A 21,613-nucleotide genomic window follows, 5' to 3' on the forward strand; every position below is an offset into this window, starting at 1 on the left:
GCTCTATCTCTTCTCTCTCACTCCCGATACCCTCTCTAAGCCCTATTTTAACCCCCGAAGCCCTGATATCAACCCCGAGAACCGAAGCAAGTCCTGAAGCCGGAAGATCCCGAGAAGAAAAGAGTTTCCGAGCCGAAGCTCTGCCCGCTAGAAACCCGGTGTGTGAAGTGATCCCGGTTTCACCGAAGAATATCTACTTGAAGAGCCGTAGTGCTGTCTGATCATCTTCTGATCAAGTGAGTGTATAGTACCTTTCATAAACACGATTATAATACAAGTATTGTTTGAATGTATTAAGTATATGTTTTGGGTGGGTGTGTGGTCACTTTCTTCTAACACATAAATATTAAGTATTTGTTATGAAATACGTGCTATGTGTTTATATATTGTTTGTTTATTTGAAATGAGTATGGAATGGATGAACTATATAGGTTTTAATGAGTTAAATTGTATGTATATTTTGTATCTACGAATATGTTGGGTAGGACATAGGTAGATGAGATCCGTGAGTATGGATAAGATCAAAAGGTTAGTTTTAGATCCGTGAGTAGGGATCGGGTAAAGAGGAAAATTTTAGATACGAGAGTTTAGATCGTGTCATTGTGAGGATCGATGGGGGTGAGATAAGAGTTGCCTTTATATGGTGAAATTGTACAAGTTTGAATGTTCTATATTTTCTATATTTATAAATATATGATATAACATTATAGGATGAAAACCCTATATGCTCACCAGGCTTCCAAGCCTGACCCACTCAGTTTTCTTTGGTATCACAGGTATTAATACGAAGACATATTTCACAGAGAGATTTAAAGGAGATATAAATCAATTGTGTAATTAAATGTAAGTTCTGTTTATGCTTATATGTCTGTATCGGAACATGACATCCCGAGGTTTTATTATTAAATGAAAATACATTCTCTTCGAGAAATGTTTTGATAAGTTATTATCATATCTTGTTTTGGGAACGAATTCCGCAACTGTTTTCTTTAAAAGAGTACTCTGATTTTATAAAACAAAGCGTAAACAAATCGGTCTTTTCTGGCCATGAAAATAGGGATGTCACAGTTGGTATCAGAGCATTAGTTTAAGCGAACTAGGAATTTGTAGGAAATTTCTAGACTTATACTTAGAATGCTAAGTAATGATTGTGAGGAGTGTGTCTAAAATATGTCAGGTAGTACACCTAAATTGACACAAGCACTAGTTTGTTTTAGGAATGTTACCTAAAATGCTTTTATGTGCTAATTGTTTTGTGTGATAGCTAAATTGATGCTATTATTTGTTCGGATCTATGGTCTGTTGCCGACCAGATCTGGAAACATTATGTGTTTAGTATTCTAAGCGTACGACTACGAAATTAGAACTAGCATGTAAATGTTTCAGGGTGATAAGGAGATTTATACGTTTATCGTAATTAAAAAACTTTCTTATCTTAAAAAAATTCTCGCTTGGTACACCAAATGTCTGCTTGGATGTACAAGAGGTCATGGTGAAAACTCGTAGATAAATTGAGTAAATGGAGGAAATGAAGAAGGCTTATGATAGTGGATGACACCTATCAGAAGATACCGTAAGAGTGGTATCTTGCCTTTAGAGTATGTCTTATGAAATAACAGTACGTTTAGAGGAGTACGGTATGTCTGAAGTACACTTTCGATTGGCAGGATGATGGAACGATTGGTGAAATTCTTGAAGTTGTCTCATCGTCTGGTATTTCCATCACCAATCGAGTTGAAGTAGAGTTGATGATTGAAGATTGAGCAATGAAGAAGTCCTAGTAGAGTTTAAGGAAATTGTTTATGATTATTTGGACACATTCGTATGTGTTAAATTGTTTTGTGATTTTCTTGTATGGTGACTTGGTCGACTGCGGGACAATACTTGGGACGAGTATGAGTAGGTGTGAAAGGTCATAGATGCATATACTACCGGAAGCACAGGACTCGCACTTGGATCAGGGAAAGTCACAAGGTTACCAAGAAGCTAGTAACTGATTCCGTTTTGTTCAAGTGTGTCATTACCCTTGTTTCGGTAGTGACTAGTAAGATGGTTGTTATTCCGACCCTAGTGGTCATATCAAATTGAGTCCGACTATGATGAGTTTGTTACGTGGTTCATAGAACCAAGTTCAATGTAACATCTAACCTAAGTCAAAAGATTGAAATCAATGCGATCGATAGCATCACGCTCGTTGTTAAGGAAGCTTGTAGCTAGAAATTCTACATGTAAAAAATGTGATTATATCACGTTAGAATATGAAGGCATGTATAGTCAATTCTGGAATTTAACTCCAAGAGACTTGAGTCTAAGCGTTGCATCATACGATGAGAGGTCATTACAACACGACCCGTCGGCCTGTTACAATAGATAAAGGAAAGTATTTATCCTGAGAAGAATAATGAGTCCAAAATAAGGACTTATTTTGTAACTTGGAAGCTATGATTGAAAGTACAGCATAGTATGATAAGTAGATGCAAGATTGGGCATCGTCTGCGGTCAAGAAAGCCATAGAGTTAAATACTCTTTCGAGGAAACATAGAAGTTACGGTTATTACCTAGGATGAAGAGATAACGTGTGGAATCATTATGCAAGCCCTATTTTGTTGATGATTCCAGGACGTAATCATCCTAAGGGGGAGATAATTGTAACGCCTGTAGATCCGGGCTAGTCAATTTAGAGACGATAGGCATCAAAAAATGAATTTTTGATGAAAGATTATTTAGAATGAATAATCTTAACTAAGTTATAGTATATGTTACAAGGTTTCCGTGCATATAAACAACGCCAAAATCCGAGTTATAACGAAGTAGTTATGACCTGTCGAAGTTTCGCAACAGAACCGGCACGACACTGAATGATGTAAAAAAAGTGAATTTACGTTAGAGTGATATTTAGCCTTAGCAATATAAAAGAAAGTCTTAGAGTTCGTTAAACCATGAGCGTGCATAAAAAGAACGTCCAAATCTGACTTCGTATGAGGAAGTTATGATTTTTCTAAGTTTCGACTTAGCGGTATGCAGCCTGAATACTCGATTTGAGATCGAGCGGTTTTTAGCCGAAACAATCTAAATGAGAATTTAAGATCTCATCAATAGTAGTCCAACTATAAAAAGACAGACGAAAACGGAGTTCAGATGAAAGAGTTATGAATTTTGAACGGAGTTTTCCTGTCCCGACCTACTAAAAATAATATATTAATAATATATTTGAATTAAAGTCAAAATTATCCAACGGAGTCTAAACGAGAGTTGTAGATCATAATCTCACGTACGCGTGGATATAAATAACGTCAAAAACGGAGTTCGTATACAAAAGTTATGAATTTCTGAAGTTCGGGGCGCGAAACCCCAAAACTGTCAGAGTTCACGACGTGAATACAGTGTTCATGATGTGAACTTAGTATTTATGACTTCTGGAGCCTGGCAAATGCAAGTGGCGATGACGCACCTGATGACTATTGAATTCACGACGTGAGAACTTAAAATTCACGACGTGAGAGCTGAAAAATGACCCTATAAATAGAAATCGAGGGTCAGTCGATTTTGGTTGCTCTATCTCTTTTCTCTCACTCCCGATACCCTCTCTAAGCCCTATTTTAACCCCCCGAAGCCCCGGTATCAACCCCGAGACCCGAAGCAAGTCCTGAAGCCCGAAGATCCCGAGAAGAAAAGAGTTTCTAAGCCGAAGCTCTGCCCGCTAGAAACCCGGTGTGTGAAGTGATCCCGGTTTCACCGAAGAATATCTACTTGAAGAGCCGTAGTGTTGTCCGATCATCTTCTGATCAAGTGAGTGTATAGTACCTTTCATAAACACGATTATAATACAAGTATTGTTTGAATGTATTAAGTATATGTTTTGGGTGGGTGTGTGGTCACTTTCTTCTAACACATAAATATTAAGTATTTGTTATGAAATACGTGCTATGTGTTTATATATTGTTTGTTTATTTGAAATGAGTATGGAATGGATGAACTATATAGGTTTTAATGAGTTAAACTGTATGTATATTTTGTATCTACGAATATGTTGGGTAGGACATAGATAGATGAGATCCGTGAGTATGGATAAGATCAAAAGGTTAGTTTTAGATCCGTGAGTATGGATCGGGTAAAGAGGAAAATTTTAGATACAAGAGTTTAGATCGTGTCATTGTGAGGATCGATGGGGGTGAGATAAGAGTTGCCTTTATATGGTGAAATTGTACAAGTTTGAATGTTCTATATTTATAAATATATGATATAACATTATAGGATGAAAACCCTATATGCTCACCAGGCTTCCAAGCATGACCCATTTAGTTTTCTTTGTATCACAGGTATTAATACGAAGACATATTTCACAGAGAGATTTAAAGGAGATATAAATAAATTGTGTAATTAAATGTAAGTTCTGTTTATGCTTATATGTCTGTATCGGAACATGACATCCCGAGGTTTTATTATTAAATGAAAATACATTCTCTTTGAGAAATGTTTTGATAAGTTATTATCATATCTTGTTTTGGGAACAAATTCTGCAACTGTTTTCTTTAAAAGAGTACTCTGATTTTATAAAACAAAGCGTAAACAAATCGGTCTTTTCTGGCCGTGAAAATGGGGATGTCACACGGCCTCCTGCAAATCTAACAAGGTATCACATCTCTGCGTCGACACAAACTGTCGGATATCCCTCTTGAGCATACTCAGATACCGGGACATCTGAGCCTGCTCCGAAGCAAACTCAGGGCAAAACATCGCCCTCTCCGTGAACATCCTGGTGATATCTGTAACCGACTCTGAATCTTGCTTCAGCTCCAAGATGTCCTGAGCTAACCTCTCTCTCTCAACCTGCGGAACATAACGATTACTGAACATCTCCTGAAACTGATCCCAAGTAACCGCATCCCGTTGCGCATCAAAATAAGATCCCGTAGTCAACCTCCGCCAATCCTTCTCTCTGAGCCTCAAAAGGTTCAGAGCACACGTCACCCTCTGATTCGCAGGGTATGAACACGTAAAGAAACAACCCTCCACATCTGACAACTATTTCATAACAATGATCAGATCCTGAACTCCATCAAAGGTAGGGGCTTCGTATTATCGAAGTTCCGATACTGAAAACCTCGACCGACTCCTCCCTCGGTCGTTGCTACATCCACTATAGTTTTCGCAGCAGCCGTCTCCGCAAGAGCTGCATGGCGCTCATCAAAGTACTCAATCATGGCAGTCTTGATCGACCCAAACATCTCCGACAACTAAGCCCGAAACATAGCAGCAACCTCATCATGCAGGATCTCACGAATCCTGGCATCCAAATCATCCGTACTCATCTGACCAATGACCTCGAGTGGCGTTGATCCACCGTGACCACCCTCTCTTGATCCCGATCCCAAACCAGATCCTGCTCCAAAGCGTCTCGTAACCACCATACTGCAACACACCAACAAGACCCTTAGATACAACACATACCCGCCCGAGAACTAAATTATAACTGACACCCTAGGGAGTTGTGACTTCCTTGATACGCATATGGGTCCTGTGCTTTCAGTAGTACGAACCCATACTACCTTCCACACCTACCCATATTTGTCTCAAGTATCACCACAACACCCTAACCATATATGCACACACAACGAGCGCTCAATCCTCACTCCTAGAGGAATGTTGAATATCTCATATAGAAACCCTAGGCTAGTAGGCATCACATAATCAGGAGATTCTATCATGCAATTCGTGAAGATCCCTATCCTAGTACTAACATGTTGTTCTGACATATCACATAATCAAATAACTCGTATGGTATTTTGGAGTCTACTTACTGGATCCGGCTGACCGTACCCTCTGCATCCTCCTTTACTTATTTTGAAAACCATTTTGAAAATCTTTCCTTGATTTGAGACTGGATTCACACAAATGTTCCTCCAATTCACTCAAACCAAGGCTCTGATACCAACTTGCAACAACCAAAAATTTCCAACCAATTTAAACTTTTCAAAAACAACCCAAATCCATTACTTATTACAAAAAGGTTTTTAGTTTCTTTATTATCAGAGTATCCCAGGAACATCAGTGTAAAAATAAGGAGCGGTACGATAACGCCTTCACCTTGCCATGATCTCCTGAAGTACCTGAAACAAAACACTGAAACTGTAAGCCCGAAAGCTTAGTGATTTACCCCCAAAATACCAACCACATATAACCATACTCATATCATATCGCAATACATATCAGCCATGCATATCGAGTTTACAGTGTGACTGGTCCGACCGCACCGGGCCTTCAATCCACCTGGTCCACTCTCTGAGTCTACAATATGAGTGGTCCGCCCGCACCGGGCCTTCAGTCGGCCTGGTCCACTCTACGAGCCTCGACACGTCTGGACCACCCTCTTGGGGCCTTCAGCCTATCCGGACCGTTTGCTGGCCTACGGTCTATCCGGTCCGCCTTGGGTATGTTGGCCTACAGCACAAAGCAAGACCCGCCTCAACCCAACCCTATTCAAACAACCATGTGCACATAAAACAGTTAATCACGTAACAATCCTCAGCCAAACAAACGGTTCTATTAGATCATACAACATAACAACATCCTAACTAGGATATCGACCTAACCGGTCACTAACATAACCTTACCCTATACACCAGGATACCGACCTTAACCAGGTCACTAACATAATACCATCCTAATTACCAGGATGCATATCTAGCAAATTAATAACATATCAAACAAATACCCGGATTCCCATCCGATAAAGGGTCGGCCTTGGTGCCTTAGACCCTATTGATATAGTAAGGATAACTCACTTGCAACTGCTGAACCGAACCACGAAAGCAAAAATCCCAAAGCACTTCCTCCAACTCAACACCTATAACCATCAATGATCCATTGACATAAATATCCAAATTTCCATAATACCCCTGAAGGTTAAATTGGTCAAAGCCAAAGTCCTGGCTCAAGTCAACCATCCTGATTGACTCTACTCGCCAAGTCAACCCACTGACTCGGCGAATTCTTAAACTAAGAAGACTCTCGTAGCACGACTCGACTCGCCGAGTCACCCCATGACTCGTAGAGTTCAACAATCTCCGAGTCCTATCCTGTCCAACTCATTGAGTCACCACTCAAGTCACTACTCTGAGTTTTAACCAGAAGAGGTTGGGGTTTCTGCATTGTGACTCGCAGAGTCCACGACAATCTACATCAGACTTGTCGAGTTGTTCTTCCAACTCGTCGAGTCCAAGCTCAACATCATATGACTTGCCGAGTCCACCCATGCGACTCGCCGAGTCTCTTCATTCCTTCATCCATACAGATCCTTTTTGAGCCATGTAGGGGCTCCAAACTATAGATCCATCCTTCTAGGGCATGTCTCTTACGTAAAGTTGCCAACTTTACCTGAAAACAAGGAGCTATAGGTCCAAATCATCCTAGGGCTAAGGTTTAAGGCAAAGATGCTTCACCAACAAACCCAGGGCTGATACTTTATGAGTTTCTGGACCACGACAAGTCTAGATCTGAAGTAGCAACCTCAAATCTAGACCCCTAACCCGAAATAGATCCTTAACATGCCAAAATGGCCCCAAATCTCATTGGAGAATACATCTATATGAAAAAGAGTTAAGGTAACAACTTATTACCTCCAAAATGTGCCCAAGCTAAAGTAGATGTTGGATATACACCAAACCCATGATGTTAGCCTCTTGTTCTTCAAGCTCCCTCCTCAATACTCCTCCTCTAAAGTTCATATCTCTTTAACAATCGAAGCTCTTACGATTTTATGGTTCACTGACTCTCAAGGGCAATAAGGAGGCGGAGGGGAGGACATTAAGTCCTTTAAATAGGGTGCAAACCCTAAGATTTGGGTTTTCTCTTCCCAGCACTAACTCGTCGAGTCCAGCCACCGACTCGATGAGTTGGGTCACTTATCACGTACCCGACACCCGCTTCGACTCGACGAGTCAGGAGTAGGGATGCGATTTAGAACCGGAAAACCGAACCAGAATCGGACCGGAACCGTTAGAACCAGAATATATAGAACTAGTTCCGGTTCCGGGTTCAAAATTTGGATTTATCCGGGTTTTGGGTAATCTGGGTTTGGGTCCATTGGGTCCGGGTAAACCGGGTCTAAAAACCGGAACCGGTTTTTGGAACCAAAACCACTTTTAGGGCCGGAACCAATTTTTTGTGAAACGTTTAAAAGATGTATATCTCATTTGTTTCAACTCCGATTGACATAAGGTTTTTTCCAACATGTATTTTAGAGTTTGTAAATGATTTTAGACTATAAATTTGCAATATTTTGTTTTATATTCATTGACTTACAGTCCCCCAAAGTTGATATATCAAAAGCTTGAAGTTTTTAATTTTTTAGTTTTTTTGTATTCTGTGAAAGTTTTAAAACATGTATATCTAATTCGTTTGAAGTCGGATTGACATGTGATTTTTTCCAACTTGTAGTTTATAGTTTATACATGATTTTAGACTATTATATTGTCATTTTTGGTTTAACATTCAATGATTTACAGTCCTCCGAAGTCGGGATATCAAAACTGAAAATTTTCAACTTTTCAGCTATTTGTTTTTGTATTATGTGAAAATGTTAACACATGCATATCACATTCGTTTAAAGTTGGATTGACATGAGGTTTTTTCCAGAGTGTATTTTAGAGTTTGTACATGATTTTTGACTATAATTTTGTTAATTTCGGTTTCATATTCAATAAGTTACAATCCCCCAAATTCGGGATATCAATATGAAAATTTTCAAAGTTCAACCCACTAAGTAGTAAGTAATTACCAAAAAATTCCGGTTTTTCCAGGCTTTTTGGTTCTAAACCCACTTTATCCGGTTCCAATCTACCCACTTTGATGTTTCTGGGTTTTTCGGTTCTAGACCCACTTTACCCGGAACCGAACCGGAACCCGTTCCTATATACCGGTCTGGTTTCCGGTTCTACAAAATCCTATTAACTGGTTCCCGGTTTTATAGGTCTGTGTCCATCCAGTCCGGGTTTGGACCCACTTTCATCCCTAGTCAGGAGTCCTACTCGCCGAGTCCTTTCCTTTATTTTCACATAACACCCTTCAACTTCTTGCTTTTGAACTTGGGATGTTACAATTCTCCCCCACTTAAATTAGGTTTCGTCCTCGAAGCCTGCTGCAGCACACAATTTTGGATGATACTCCCACACTGCAGCATCTGATCTCAAACCGGCCTAGGTTCCTCCAAACATTACTATCAAATCCCAATAAAATCCATCTCTTCCCCTGCAGGGTCCTGACAACTGCTTCAAGCCTACCACAAGCTTCTTTTCTCTGATGACAACACTCATCAACTAGGTGCCACCTGGTGATACTACCATATTCCTGTCCGACGCACTCATTTTCTGCTTGCAAAAATTGGATACCATAATAAACCACCAGGTCCTGACCCAGTATTAACCTGCTATCCTTTGCCCAACCGGTGCTACTTCTATCAAATTACACTGATGGGAACTCATCCTGTTTCCTCCCTGAATCTAATCCCTTACCGCGTTGACAAGATAATGCATCCTTCAGCTTCCGAGCAGCTCCTATGAACCCCCATTTATCGTACTTATACACATCTAACCTGACCCAATCAGCCTCGGGCTGGGAAACCAGGCATGCCTACAATGGGTCCATCCATCCCTCGGGTGGAACACCACCACCTAAATGGGTCCATCCATCCCTCAGGTGGATTTCATCACAAAGCTTCCCAGGACTGTACGAGGAGTAGATTCGATTTTGGTCATCGTGGATCGGTTGACCAAGAGTGCCCACTTCATTCCGATCCAGGAGAGTATTTTGGCCGAGAAGCTGGCCGACATCTACATCAGGGAGGTAGTAGCTCGTCACGGAGTGCCAGTTTCCATGATTTCCAACCGAGATGTGAGATTTACTTCCAAATTCTAGAAGAAGTTTCATGACGAGTTGGGTGCTCGTCTGTACTTTAGCACGGCTTTTCACATACAGGCGGATGGTCAAAGTGAGCGGACCATTCAGACTTTGGAGGATGTGTTGTGGGCATGCATTTTAGACTTTGGTGTAGCTGGGATACCTACCTTCCTTTGGCAGAGTTTTCCTACAATAATAGCTACCATGAGAGTATTGACCGTCCTCCCTTCGAGATGTTATACGGGAGGAAATGCAAAACCCCGATATACTGGGGTGAGGTTGGACAGAGGGTCATGGGGAGTACCGAAGTCGTACTCAAGATGACGGAGAGGATCCAATAGGTCCGAAGCAGGCTTCAGACTGCTCAGAGTCGGCAGAAAAGTTATGCCGACAAGCGTCGTTCGGATTTGGAGTTCCAGGTCGGGGATATGGTCCTACTGAAGGTGTCACCTTGGAAAGTTGTCATCCGGTTCAGGAAGCGGGGAAAGTTAGGCCCCAGGTATATTGGACCTTTCAGGGTTGTAGCCCGGGTAGGCAAGGTGGCGTATAGGTCGGATCTGCCAGCTGACCTTAGTCAGATTCACAGTACCTTTCATGTCTCCCAACTAAGGAAGTGCTTGGTAGATAACTCTGCAGTAGTGCCTCTAGAGGATATTTAGGTGGATGACAGCCTGAACTACATCGAGTGACCAGTAGCTATCCTCAATAGGAATTCAAAGGATCTGAGGAACAAGAGGGTTGATTTGGTGAAGGTGTAATGGCTGCAAGGGCTCAGAATGGACCTGGGAGCCGGAGGACAAGATGAGGGAGCACTACCGCGAGATTTTTCCGGATGTAGTAGTAGACTTCGAGGACGAAGTCTAAAATAAGTGGGGGAGATTTGTAACATCCGGTTCTTGGTATGTATTTTAAATAAGAATTATGAATTTTTATACTGGGACTCGACGAGTTGGAGGCCCCAAACTTTTCGAGTATGGGCGGATCTTAGTCGCGGGTGGAAGAGTCTACTCGATGAGTCGGAAGCCCCGACTTGATGAGTAGGTCTGCCAGAGTGAAACCCTAATTTTCAGGGTTTTCACCCTATTTAAACACCTTATATGGCCTCCACTCCAGCCTTCATCACCTCCAAACCCTATTCATGAAACCCTAATCAACTTTTGAGTGTTCTTGAGCTATTTTGTGCCATTTTGTGATTTGAAGCTCGGAAAAGGAAGGAAAGGCTAAGAGATTTAAGAAGAAGGCATTAGATCCAGAGCTTGGGTTGCATTTCCAGCTTGTTTGAGGTATAAAACTTATAACTTGGCTTTCCATCACTTAGATCTTCTTTAGGGCTTGCATATTGTCATTTTCGGCCACTTCAAAGTGACTTCCGGGATTTTAGTGCATATTAGAGTGATAACTTCAGATCTAGGAACATTTGAGCTCAAGAAGCTTAAAGTTTCCACCTTTATTAAGCTATGTGTAATGCTCGTTTTTCTGGGCTAAAAGCATTAATAATGTTGTAATAGTCTAGGTCAACCTTTGTAACTCATTTTGAAGTAATAAAGAGGAATTATGTGAATTATATGATTATTTGCTTAATTATTATGATTTAATTAATTAATAATGAAAATAAGCATTGAAAATAAATATTAGAAAAATCCAATATCTTTTAAGAAAGCTGTAGTGGCTGAAACAAGGATTCCGTAGATATAAAGAACGCCGAAATCCGAGTTATAACGAAGAAGTTATGACATGTCGAAGTTTCGCAACGGAACCGACACGGCACCGGGAAGCGTAAAAAGTGAATATTGCAATAAAGTGCTTTTTAGCCTTAACAATCTAAATGAAATTCATAGTATTCGTTAAACCGAGAATTTTGATAAAAAAGAACGTCCAAATCTGACTTCGTATCAGGAAGTTATGATTTTTCTAAGTTTTAGCTTAGCAGTAAACAGCTAAATACTCGAATTTAAGATCGAGCGATATTTAACCGACACAACCTAAATGAGAATCGAAGGTCTCGTCAATAGTAGTACAACGGTAAAAAGACTGACGAAAACGGATGTCGGATGAAGAAGTTATGAATTTTTAACGGATTTTCCTGTCCCGGTCTGTTAAAAATAATAATATTAAAATTAAAGTTAAAATTAGTCGACGAAGTCTAAACGAAAGTTGTATAGCATAATTTTAGCTATGCGTGCATATAAAGAACGTCAAAAACGGAGCTCGTATGAGAAAGTTATGGATTTTAGAAGTTCGGGGCTCAAAATTCGAAAATTTTCGCATGAACAGTAGCCGGCCACGTCACCTCGCACGAAGTTGCTGCGTCACCGAAGATGTGGCCGAATCCGGATCTGACGCGTGTTGCTATTCCCTCGTACCAAAGTCTCGGCCAATCAGAAGACGCCTCGTAGCCGCCGCGTGTCCAAGTCTCGCAGGGCCACGTCTGAGCCTCGTAGCCCGCCTCCGTGTCTCGCCTCGCTGCTGCCACGCGCCTCGTCCCTTCGCTGCCACGTCTTCCCTTCGTGACCGAGCCTCGCAGCTTCTACGTGGAGCATTCTCAGACACGAAGCCCTCGGCCTCGCACCCTATAAATAGGGGGCTGCGAGATCTCCCGGCTAGAATTAGAAATTTGACATTTTTCACCCCTAAACTTATATTTTGACTTCCCCCGAAGCCCCGATATCATTTTTAAAGCCTGGAATACGTCCCGAAGTGCCCGAAAACCTAGAGAATTTTATCTTTTCGGTTTGAATCTCCAACTCTCGCAGAGCCCGCTTTCTCAATAAAACTCTCGGTTTTATCAGAAACGATCATTTTAAGGAACGAATTGTTGCCCGATTATCATCAAATCAAGTGAGTGTATAGTCACTTTCATCTTACACATAGATATGAAGTATTTACTATAAAATACGTGTTATGTGTAATTATATTGATTGTTTATTTGAGATGAATGTTGAATACAATGTTTTATACAAGTTATAAACTGTATATGTATTTTATCTACAAATATGTTGGGTAAAACATGGGTAGAAGAAATAGTTGATGTGTGTTAAAATGATGAGAGGCCTCGATGTTGTTGTTGTTCCAGTCATCTAGCGGAGTATGGATGACGACCACAGACTCTTCTAGACAGTCCAGTGGAACGCTGGCAGGCTCGCAACCTGTAGGTGTTGTGAACAATGTGTTCACCGATGTACTCCATCCCCCTCATGGTTGCCTTTAGGACATTTATTGTTGAGGAACCCCCTTAGCAGTAGTGTCCATCCCGATGATAAAATCCTTAGAGTAGGTCCCCTGTATAGGTGTTTAGGGACGTAAAGTGAGGATAACGGGAATATGTAATCAGGGTTATTGTTGGTTGATGAAATTAATAAATTTATTGTTGATCGATGAAATTAATAAATTTATTATTATTTGTGGGTTGAAAACCCTATATGCTCACCAGGCTCCCAAGCCTGACCCACTCAGCTTTCAGTTTTACAGGTAGTGGACTCAGAGCATAATTATGATGATGATGAGGGACTTTTGGATTATAGGTCATTAGTTGTAAATAACTGTTGTAAGGCTTATAATGTACTGTTTATACTTATGTACTGTATCGAACATGACATCCCAAGTCTTTTAATGAAATACATTTCTAAGGAAATGCTTTTGATAAATCTTTATCATATTATTATTTTGGGACAAATTCCGCAATTCTTTCATTATAAGGTTACTCTGATTTTGAAATAAAGTATAAACAAAACCGGTCTTTTCTGGCCGTGAAATTGGGGATGTCACACTATGGCCCTATCCCATGCATTAGAACTCCTTTATGGATTAGTTTTGGTGTTCTAGTTTCATGACGCCCATGCATGCACATAAAGTTTGTAACTTTATGTATTATATCGACCCTAGGAGGTCACATCTATGCTTTGGATGCAATAAGCCTGACTGAAATTGACTGGATAGACTTGGACTTTTGGGGACTTGGCAAGTCAGGTCGAGGTTCCCCAACCTTTTCTGTTTCTGGGCAATCTAGTTGAGTCTAGAAGAGGACTCAGCAAGATGGACGTGATTATGGACTTGAAGATCAAAGAACTTGATGAGTTCAAGGATGAAATCGGCGAGATGAAAGCAAATGTCCCAAATGATATGAAGAAGAACTCGACGAGTCAAGGGCTAAACGTCCCAACTGATATGAAGCAAGACTCGACGAGTTCAAGGATGAACTCGGCGAGACATGAGCAAAAGGTCCCGATTTTGCATGAAGGAGAACTCGGTGAGTTAGGAGTAAAAAGTCTCGACTATGTAGGCGGGAACTCGATGAGTTCTAGAAAGACTCGACAAGAAGGATCGGAGTTCTAGAATTTTGTGGATTATGGAATTCGAAGATTTAGTGGACCAACTCGGTGAGTTGAGTCAACCGGATGTTGACTTAGACCAAAAGTTGACTTTGACCAGGGTGTTAACATTGACTTTGGCTTTGACCTGAGTTAACCCTTGAAAGGTTTATGAGTATGAAAGGGTAATTAAGGAGGATTGTTATGTGTAGGAGTTCGAGAGGATTTGATCCAGCACCGAGGACAGTTCAGACACTACACGGTATTAAGGTGAGTTACCTTCCAGTAGAACTGGGTTTAAGGCACCAAGGTCGGCTCACTAGTAAGAGTTATAGTGGAGATAATTGTCTTTGTGATAATTATGTAGTATGTTGCTATCTGTTATGATTATATGATAGTATGCTATGATGTTATGTGAAATGTGATAGGAGGGGTAGGATAGACCCCAGTACCGGTCGACAGGGTCGAAGGGATATGCCAACACCCAAATAAGCTAGGCAGTATATGATTTATATGTTTATGCACTAGGATGATATATGGTAGAGTAGGGGGTGAAATAGTCCCTGGTATCGGTCGAAAGGACCGAAGGGTAGGCCAGCACCCTGATATGCTAGGCAAGGTTACCGGTCGATAGGACCGAAGGGGTAGGCTAGCATGCTGATATGCTAGGCAAGGTACCGGTCGACATGACTGAAGGGGTAGCTAGTACCCATATATGTTAGATAATATGCGTTATGCATGGTATGTGGTATGATGGGGGAACTCACTAAGCTTCATGCTTACAGTTTTCAGTTTTGTTTTCAGGTACCTCTTCATCGAAGGGGAAGGAGCCGGCACGGTAGCAGCGCATCACACACACATGATTTTCGCATTATGAGATTCTTGGGATTGTACTCTGACATTGTTATTATTTCATGATATGGTTTTGAGACATGTGGCTATGGTTTTATGAAATCAAGTGATTTGATGACGTTTTCTTATAACTGTTTTTCTAAATCGATATATCAAAATGAAACTGTTGGTCTTGAAAATTGGGATGTTACATGATTATCTCTTCCTAGCATGTTAATATTTGATGCTTTAATTGCTTGAATTCAGGTTCTGTGTAGCTTAGTGAACATTAAATTACATGAACTTGTTACCTAGTAGTTTAATGGCCACCAAATTGGTAGATCTAGGATCGAACCAATCTTGGATAAGTAATAAAAATAACTAATTTAGCTATGATGGAGAACATAAATTGTGACCACAATTGTGTTGATTTTGATTAATCTTACATAGCTTTTCTACATCTTATAACTGATTTTGTGTTTGCTAATGTATAACCATACATAGTTTTACATGAATTAATGAAAATATTAGTAAATTTGGACTTGAATTGCTAATAAAATAATAATTGATAACCAACATTAATAATTCATAATTAGTAGCTAACCATAGAGGTGAAGTGGATTCGAACTAAATGGAAATGTTTTTAGTAATTGATTGAATCGATAATTAAGTGATTAAGTTTGTCTAAACTTTCAAAATCAGATAAAAACCAATTAAACTTTTGCTTGTTTTTAGGTTAATTTTTAGTAGTTAAACTAGTTAATTGAATCTGTTCCATGTGATCGATACCCGGCTGTTTGGGTTATATTATTTTCAACAAAGTCCACTGCCTTAAGTCGTAATAATTAGTTAGATAGTTGGCCAAACTAATAGGTGTAACAATATTTCGACATTACTTACAGTTTCAGTTTATTGTTTTAGGTACTTCATATGATTGTGACAAAGCGAAAGTATAGTCGTGCACATCGTTCGGTTTTACGTTATTTTGATTTTGGGATACTCTCATTACTCAAATAAAATTTTGAAAGAATGATTTTGTAAACAATTATGATTTTGGGCTGTTTTTGAAAAGTTAAAATTTATGGTGATTTTTGGGATGTTACAAGAACTAGGGAAGGCTAGTTGCCATGGGTATGCATTATGTTAGTTATGCAGATGCGTATGTTGTTTGGTTATGTGGTAATGATAAAGTGGTTCCTATGTAGTCTAAGTTAGATAGCCTGAAAACTATTGGTCTAATGCCTACTTGTGATGTTCTTGTTTGATTTTTTGGTCAGGTGGATCATTTTTCGACTGTCTATATGATCCCTAACTACATACAACTTTATGTCTTGTATGGATAGCCAGGAGGTGACTTCTGGTAGTAGGTGTTGGATTGGGTCCATTTATATATTTGTTGGGTTGGGCCTATTTGTATATTGGGTTTGGCTCGTTTGTATGTTGGGATGGGCTCGTTTGTATTATGGGCTAGGCATCTTGCATATGTTACATATATGTGAATAAGAGACTTGTTGCGTGACGCTAGAGTCAAGATCTTGTGTGGATGCATTGTATGTATAATGAAATATGCGCTGGGGAAATGTTACCTACCTTGGTCATTATATATATATATATATATATATATATATATATATATATATATATATATATATATATATATATATATATATATATATATATATAATATTAGAATTCTCTCTAACTCTACCAGTAAATCATAATTAAAAATTGATTATTTAAAAAGTATATGATTCAACTACAGCATCATTCCAATTGAATTTTATTACATGTGTATACCTGTAACAAGAATTCACCCGATGACATGATTATTGATTTCCCTATTTTTCTAAATAATTATCACAATTAACTTTCTTAAAACTACTAAGCGTATTTTCAACTAGTTTCTCTTGGTCAATCACAAGAAACAAAGTTCCTATGGCATCAAAAGTTGTTTGTGTCCAGGTTAAAAGGTATACTATTACTAGCCATGTGTAGAGTATAAATTAAAAAGCACATAATTGCATTAACATCCTACTATAAGTTGCTAGATTGTTTTCTTTCATCTTGTCATATATACTATACTTTGTTGCTTCAAGTAAAGGTGAAGGAGCATTATCGTCATATATCCACCTAAACCACCACAACCCAACCACCCTCTAATATATGGGCCATTTACCTCTTTAAATATACCAACTTCTTTGAAGATTATCTCTTAATTGGTACTTCTTTCATATATATCCAAATTTAATTGGTGAACCATATTGTATCATTAAAATCATATAATTGGATGACTGAAAATCTATCAATTGTCCATATATAACTGTGGTCTTTTAGGTATCCATTGTCCCATGTAGATTCATGTTCTTCTCGAGCTTCTAGATTTGCCTTTTCTGGTGGATAGTATCCCTAGGAACTTATATTGGAGATCTAGCTCCATGGTAGATTTATGGATTAACGATAACAATAGCTGATAGACTTTTCTAAAGTTCCATTTTGAAAATGTTTGTTTTATACATCAATTAATTTGAATTAATTATATACAAATTATTTGTTTGGTTATATATATTTAACGATTAATTTATAAAGTTGTCTTAACAAAAGGACTTATGATAAATTTGTAAAAAAATTAATAAATAATATGAGTATATTTTAGCAATGTACATAAGTTAGAAAAAATAATTGGTATAAAAAATAATGTTTGGTCGGAGATTAATCATTATCTACACATTTTTTTCTAGTACGTGTGGTGGAAAAATGATGTTAAAGTTGGAGATTATTAAATCAATTATATTCTTTGAATGTTTTGGGGCAATATATTTGCTTATTTATGTTGTATTATTTTTCCAAATTATGTAGTTTAAAAAATTAACATACTAATGGCATTCATTCCTTTTCAAAATTGATCATATTATACAATCCAATTTACTAATAGCGATTACAATAACTGACATTATTTCAATAAATTTTAATTCCTTGTCTTTTTTTTAATTGATTGCTTCTGCTATTTGTTTGATTAAAACTAGATGAAAGTTACTTGATTTATATTACATAAAATATAAATATGTAGTTAATGTATATTTTTATAATTATTTAACTAAAAAGATTATACCAAACATTATGATGTATAGTTGTATATATTTATTTGTCTTCCCATTTTCCTGAAACGTTACACTGATGTTATTAAAAATGCATTTAATGTGCAAACTGTCACTAAAGTCGTAGTATTTTTGGTAGCAAAATGTTACTTATTTACCATTTCATTCTATATTGATGATAGAGAGATTACTAAAAATGATTGATAAAATAACTATTTTACTTCTTATAAACTAATAATTGTTGCGTTTCAACTTTCGACTTTATCTTTATTTGAGTACAAGAAATACGATAAGTTATACGAAACATTAAAATGTTTTTGAACTTGTACAAATGAGTTTCAAATCAAAGACAAATTGATTCGTAAAGAAAAAAAATCAGAAGTCAAATTTTGACTTGCTTCTATATAAGACTACTGGATAGCGGCCTCGTGTTTCCTTTGCAGGTGACTCAATTCTTCTTCCTTCTTCTCCTCCCTCTGTCAAACACACACATACACTCACACCCTTGTCGTTTTCTTCGTTCTATTCTATCTTCCTTCATTCCACCATTAATGGAAGCTACCCACATGACCCAATTAGTATTCATATTTTTTCTTGAACCACACAACCCTCTGTTGTTTTTTCTTTAATAAAGACGACTGATTTATTTTGAAGCTGTCTCCAAGATAATTTTTGCACTATTATCTTGATTATCCTACACTAGACACCTTGATAATTTGTGGCCTATTTTCTTTTTTTTTGAAGTATGTTCATGGTAGCTTCATTGGGGCATTTTGGTGAAAAGTGAGCTATAGAAAAGCATGACTGCAATGGAAAACATGAGGCAAAAATTAGCTATGGCTGTCAAAAGCATCCAATGGAGCTATGCCATCTTCTGGTCCATTTCCACAACAGAACCAGGGTACCTCTATATACAAGTTCTTGATTAATATTATATTCAATAAACAAGTGATAACGAAGAAATTAAGTGAACAACTATCCACGAATATATATGTATATTATCACCAGACACCAATTTCTTTCTTCGCTACTGATTTTATGTGGTAACCATATGATTTGTTTATGGTAATTTTGGGGAAATATATTGATATGTGAATAGAAGTTTGATTTAGGGTATTGACATGGTGTGATGGGTACTACAATGGAGACATCAAGACAAGGAAAACATTACAAGCAGAAGAAATGAAGGACGATGATGAGGATGAATTGGGATTTCAAAGAACAGAGCAATTAAGACAACTTTACGAATTACTTTCGGTTTCAGCAGGTGGTGAACGTGAACCACAAACAAGAAGGCCCTCAGCCGCATTATCCCCTGAAGATCTTACAGACACCGAATGGTATTTCTTGGTTTGCATGACATTTGAGTTCACTATTGGTCAAGGGTAAGCTCATAATTTCCCCTATTTTCTTCAATGTTATCTTTGTTTATTGACTTTCAAAAGTCAAAATCAAGAAAGATGAGACCATAAAGATTCAATCTAATTCAGATTGCCAGGAAGAACATTGGCAAAGAATAGCAGTAGTTGGTTATGCAATGCTCACTTTGCAGATAGCGAAGTCTTCAGTCGCTCTCTTCTTGCAAAAGTAAGGAATTTTTTATATTAGTATATTATTGTTTTGTTTTTAATCCGATCTAACATATCTCTCTTGTTTTCCATTGCTACCTTTTTCCTCAGAGTGCATCGATTCAGGTAGCCATTTTCTTGAACTATGAAGCAGGCATCACTTGTATATATAGAAACCATGATTCATGTTTTTCTTTCATTTTTTGACAAGTAGACTGTGGTATGCATTCCATATTTAGAAGGTGTGGTCGAGTTTGGCATAACCGAGATGGTATAACATTTGGGGTTTCTTTCTTTCTTTCTTCTTTTTAGATTGTTCGGTTAATGATGTTGTTGTTGTTATTCAAGATTTTAGAAGATGAGGACATCATTAAGCAGATTAAAGCTTTTATCAGTGATCCTGCAACTCAAAAGGTTGTTGAAATCCCTTTAGAGCTTGAGCTTGAATATGATCAAACCCTAGTTACAAAGGCTACTCATAATTCACCCAAAAACAGTCAGAGCTGGCAGTTTGTAGACAACGAAGAGGAAGGAGAAGAGATTAGTGTCTACCATAATAATAATAATAATCATTCCAGTAGTTCAAGTGATTGTATATCTCAAAACTTAGTCAGTGGTCCAAGTAATCTCTGGACTGAAGATGATAGTCGATATCAGTCTGTTCTTTCAAAGATATTCAACAACACCCAAAGATTGATTTTGGGACCTCATTCAAGAAGCTGCAGTTATAATGAATCGGCTTTCATGAGTTGGAAAAATCACAATCGAATGGAATTGGAAGGGAATCGAAAGGGAAGTTGTTCACAAATGTTACTGAAGAAGGTGCTTTTTGAGGTCCCCAAAATGCATGAGCATGAGGATGATACAAAGAACCTCAACCATCGGTTTTCTCTTCTCAGCTCCATGGTCCCTTGTAGAGGCAAGGTAACTTTCAGATATTCGTGGGCTGTATTGTCATTTCACCACTTACAAGTTACATAAGGTATTGTTATTGTTATGTATTTGGTTAGGTTGACAAAGTGTCTCTGCTTGATGATACTATCGATTACTTAAAAACTCTGGAGAGAAGGGTGAAAGCGTTGGAATCCAACGAAGATAGAATGAACAGGAAATCCCAGCAGCACGACATGATGCAAATGCAAGAAAGAACATGTGATAATTATTATGGAAAGAAAAGAAAAGCTTGTTGTGATGTTGAAGATTTACAGGTAGAAGAAGAAGAAGAAGAAGAAAGTTGTTCATCAGATTGTATTACAGTGAGCGCGATAGAGAAGGATGTCACGATTGAGATTCGGTGCAGATGGCGAGAAAATACGATGGTACAAGTGTTTTATGCAATCAGCAGCCTAAACTTGGAATCCTATTCACTTCATTCTTCCAATGTTGATGGGATTCTCACATTGACCATTGAATCTAAGGTATATGTATAATATGTTATATGTGACATCAATACTAATGATTTTCATATTGTGATCATCTTCATCTAATGCTTTCTGCCCTTGTACTTTGTAGTTAAAGAGTTGTACTGCATCCACCGCAAAGATGATCAGGCAGGCACTACAAAGAGTAATTGGTAGGAGTTGTTCAAGTTTCCAGTAGACATATATACGTATACGTGAGGGAGTGTCTATATATATATATATATAAATATTATTTTTGCACATTAACAAGTGTTTAGGTATTTCTACTACTACACAAACATTATATACCATTAGTTGTGTGCACAATGACTTGCATACATATATTATACATGTTTACTTACTAATTAGTAGTCAAATATATATATATATATATTATTTACGGTGATGGCATTAACAGGTGTCGTGTTAGTGCTTTCAAATCAACCAAATAAATCCAAATCCAACATTTTCCACTTTGATATTGACAACCCAAATATCTTACAAACCAAAGCCCA

The 21,613-nt window shown here is 38.2% G+C and overlaps 1 protein-coding gene across 3 annotated transcripts; it reads left to right on the forward strand.

The window, feature by feature from the left end:
• Window positions 1-18,557: 18,557 nt before the first annotated feature.
• EGL3 (basic helix-loop-helix (bHLH) DNA-binding superfamily protein) lies at window positions 18,558-21,425 on the forward strand. 3 transcript variants are annotated; one of them, XM_078982748.1, is made up of 8 exons: window positions 18,558-19,031; window positions 19,230-19,515; window positions 19,621-19,717; window positions 19,810-19,824; window positions 19,913-19,969; window positions 20,047-20,622; window positions 20,709-21,116; window positions 21,211-21,425. In XM_078982748.1, the coding sequence occupies exons 2-8, from the start codon at window positions 19,313-19,315 to the stop codon at window positions 21,295-21,297; spliced, it is 1,443 nt and encodes a 480-aa protein (XP_078838874.1). In that variant the 5' UTR covers window positions 18,558-19,031; window positions 19,230-19,312; the 3' UTR covers window positions 21,298-21,425. The 3 variants fall into 3 exon arrangements, with proteins under 3 accessions (XP_078838874.1, XP_078838875.1, XP_078838873.1); XM_078982749.1 differs by having other exon boundaries at window positions 19,233-19,515; XM_078982747.1 differs by having other exon boundaries at window positions 19,243-19,515.
• Window positions 21,426-21,613: the final 188 nt, after the last annotated feature.

The sequence above is a fragment of the Lactuca saligna genome, chromosome 3 (assembly GCF_052625555.1).
Source record: "Lactuca saligna cultivar CGN05327 chromosome 3, ASM5262555v1, whole genome shotgun sequence".
Taxonomy (NCBI): domain Eukaryota; kingdom Viridiplantae; phylum Streptophyta; class Magnoliopsida; order Asterales; family Asteraceae; genus Lactuca; species Lactuca saligna.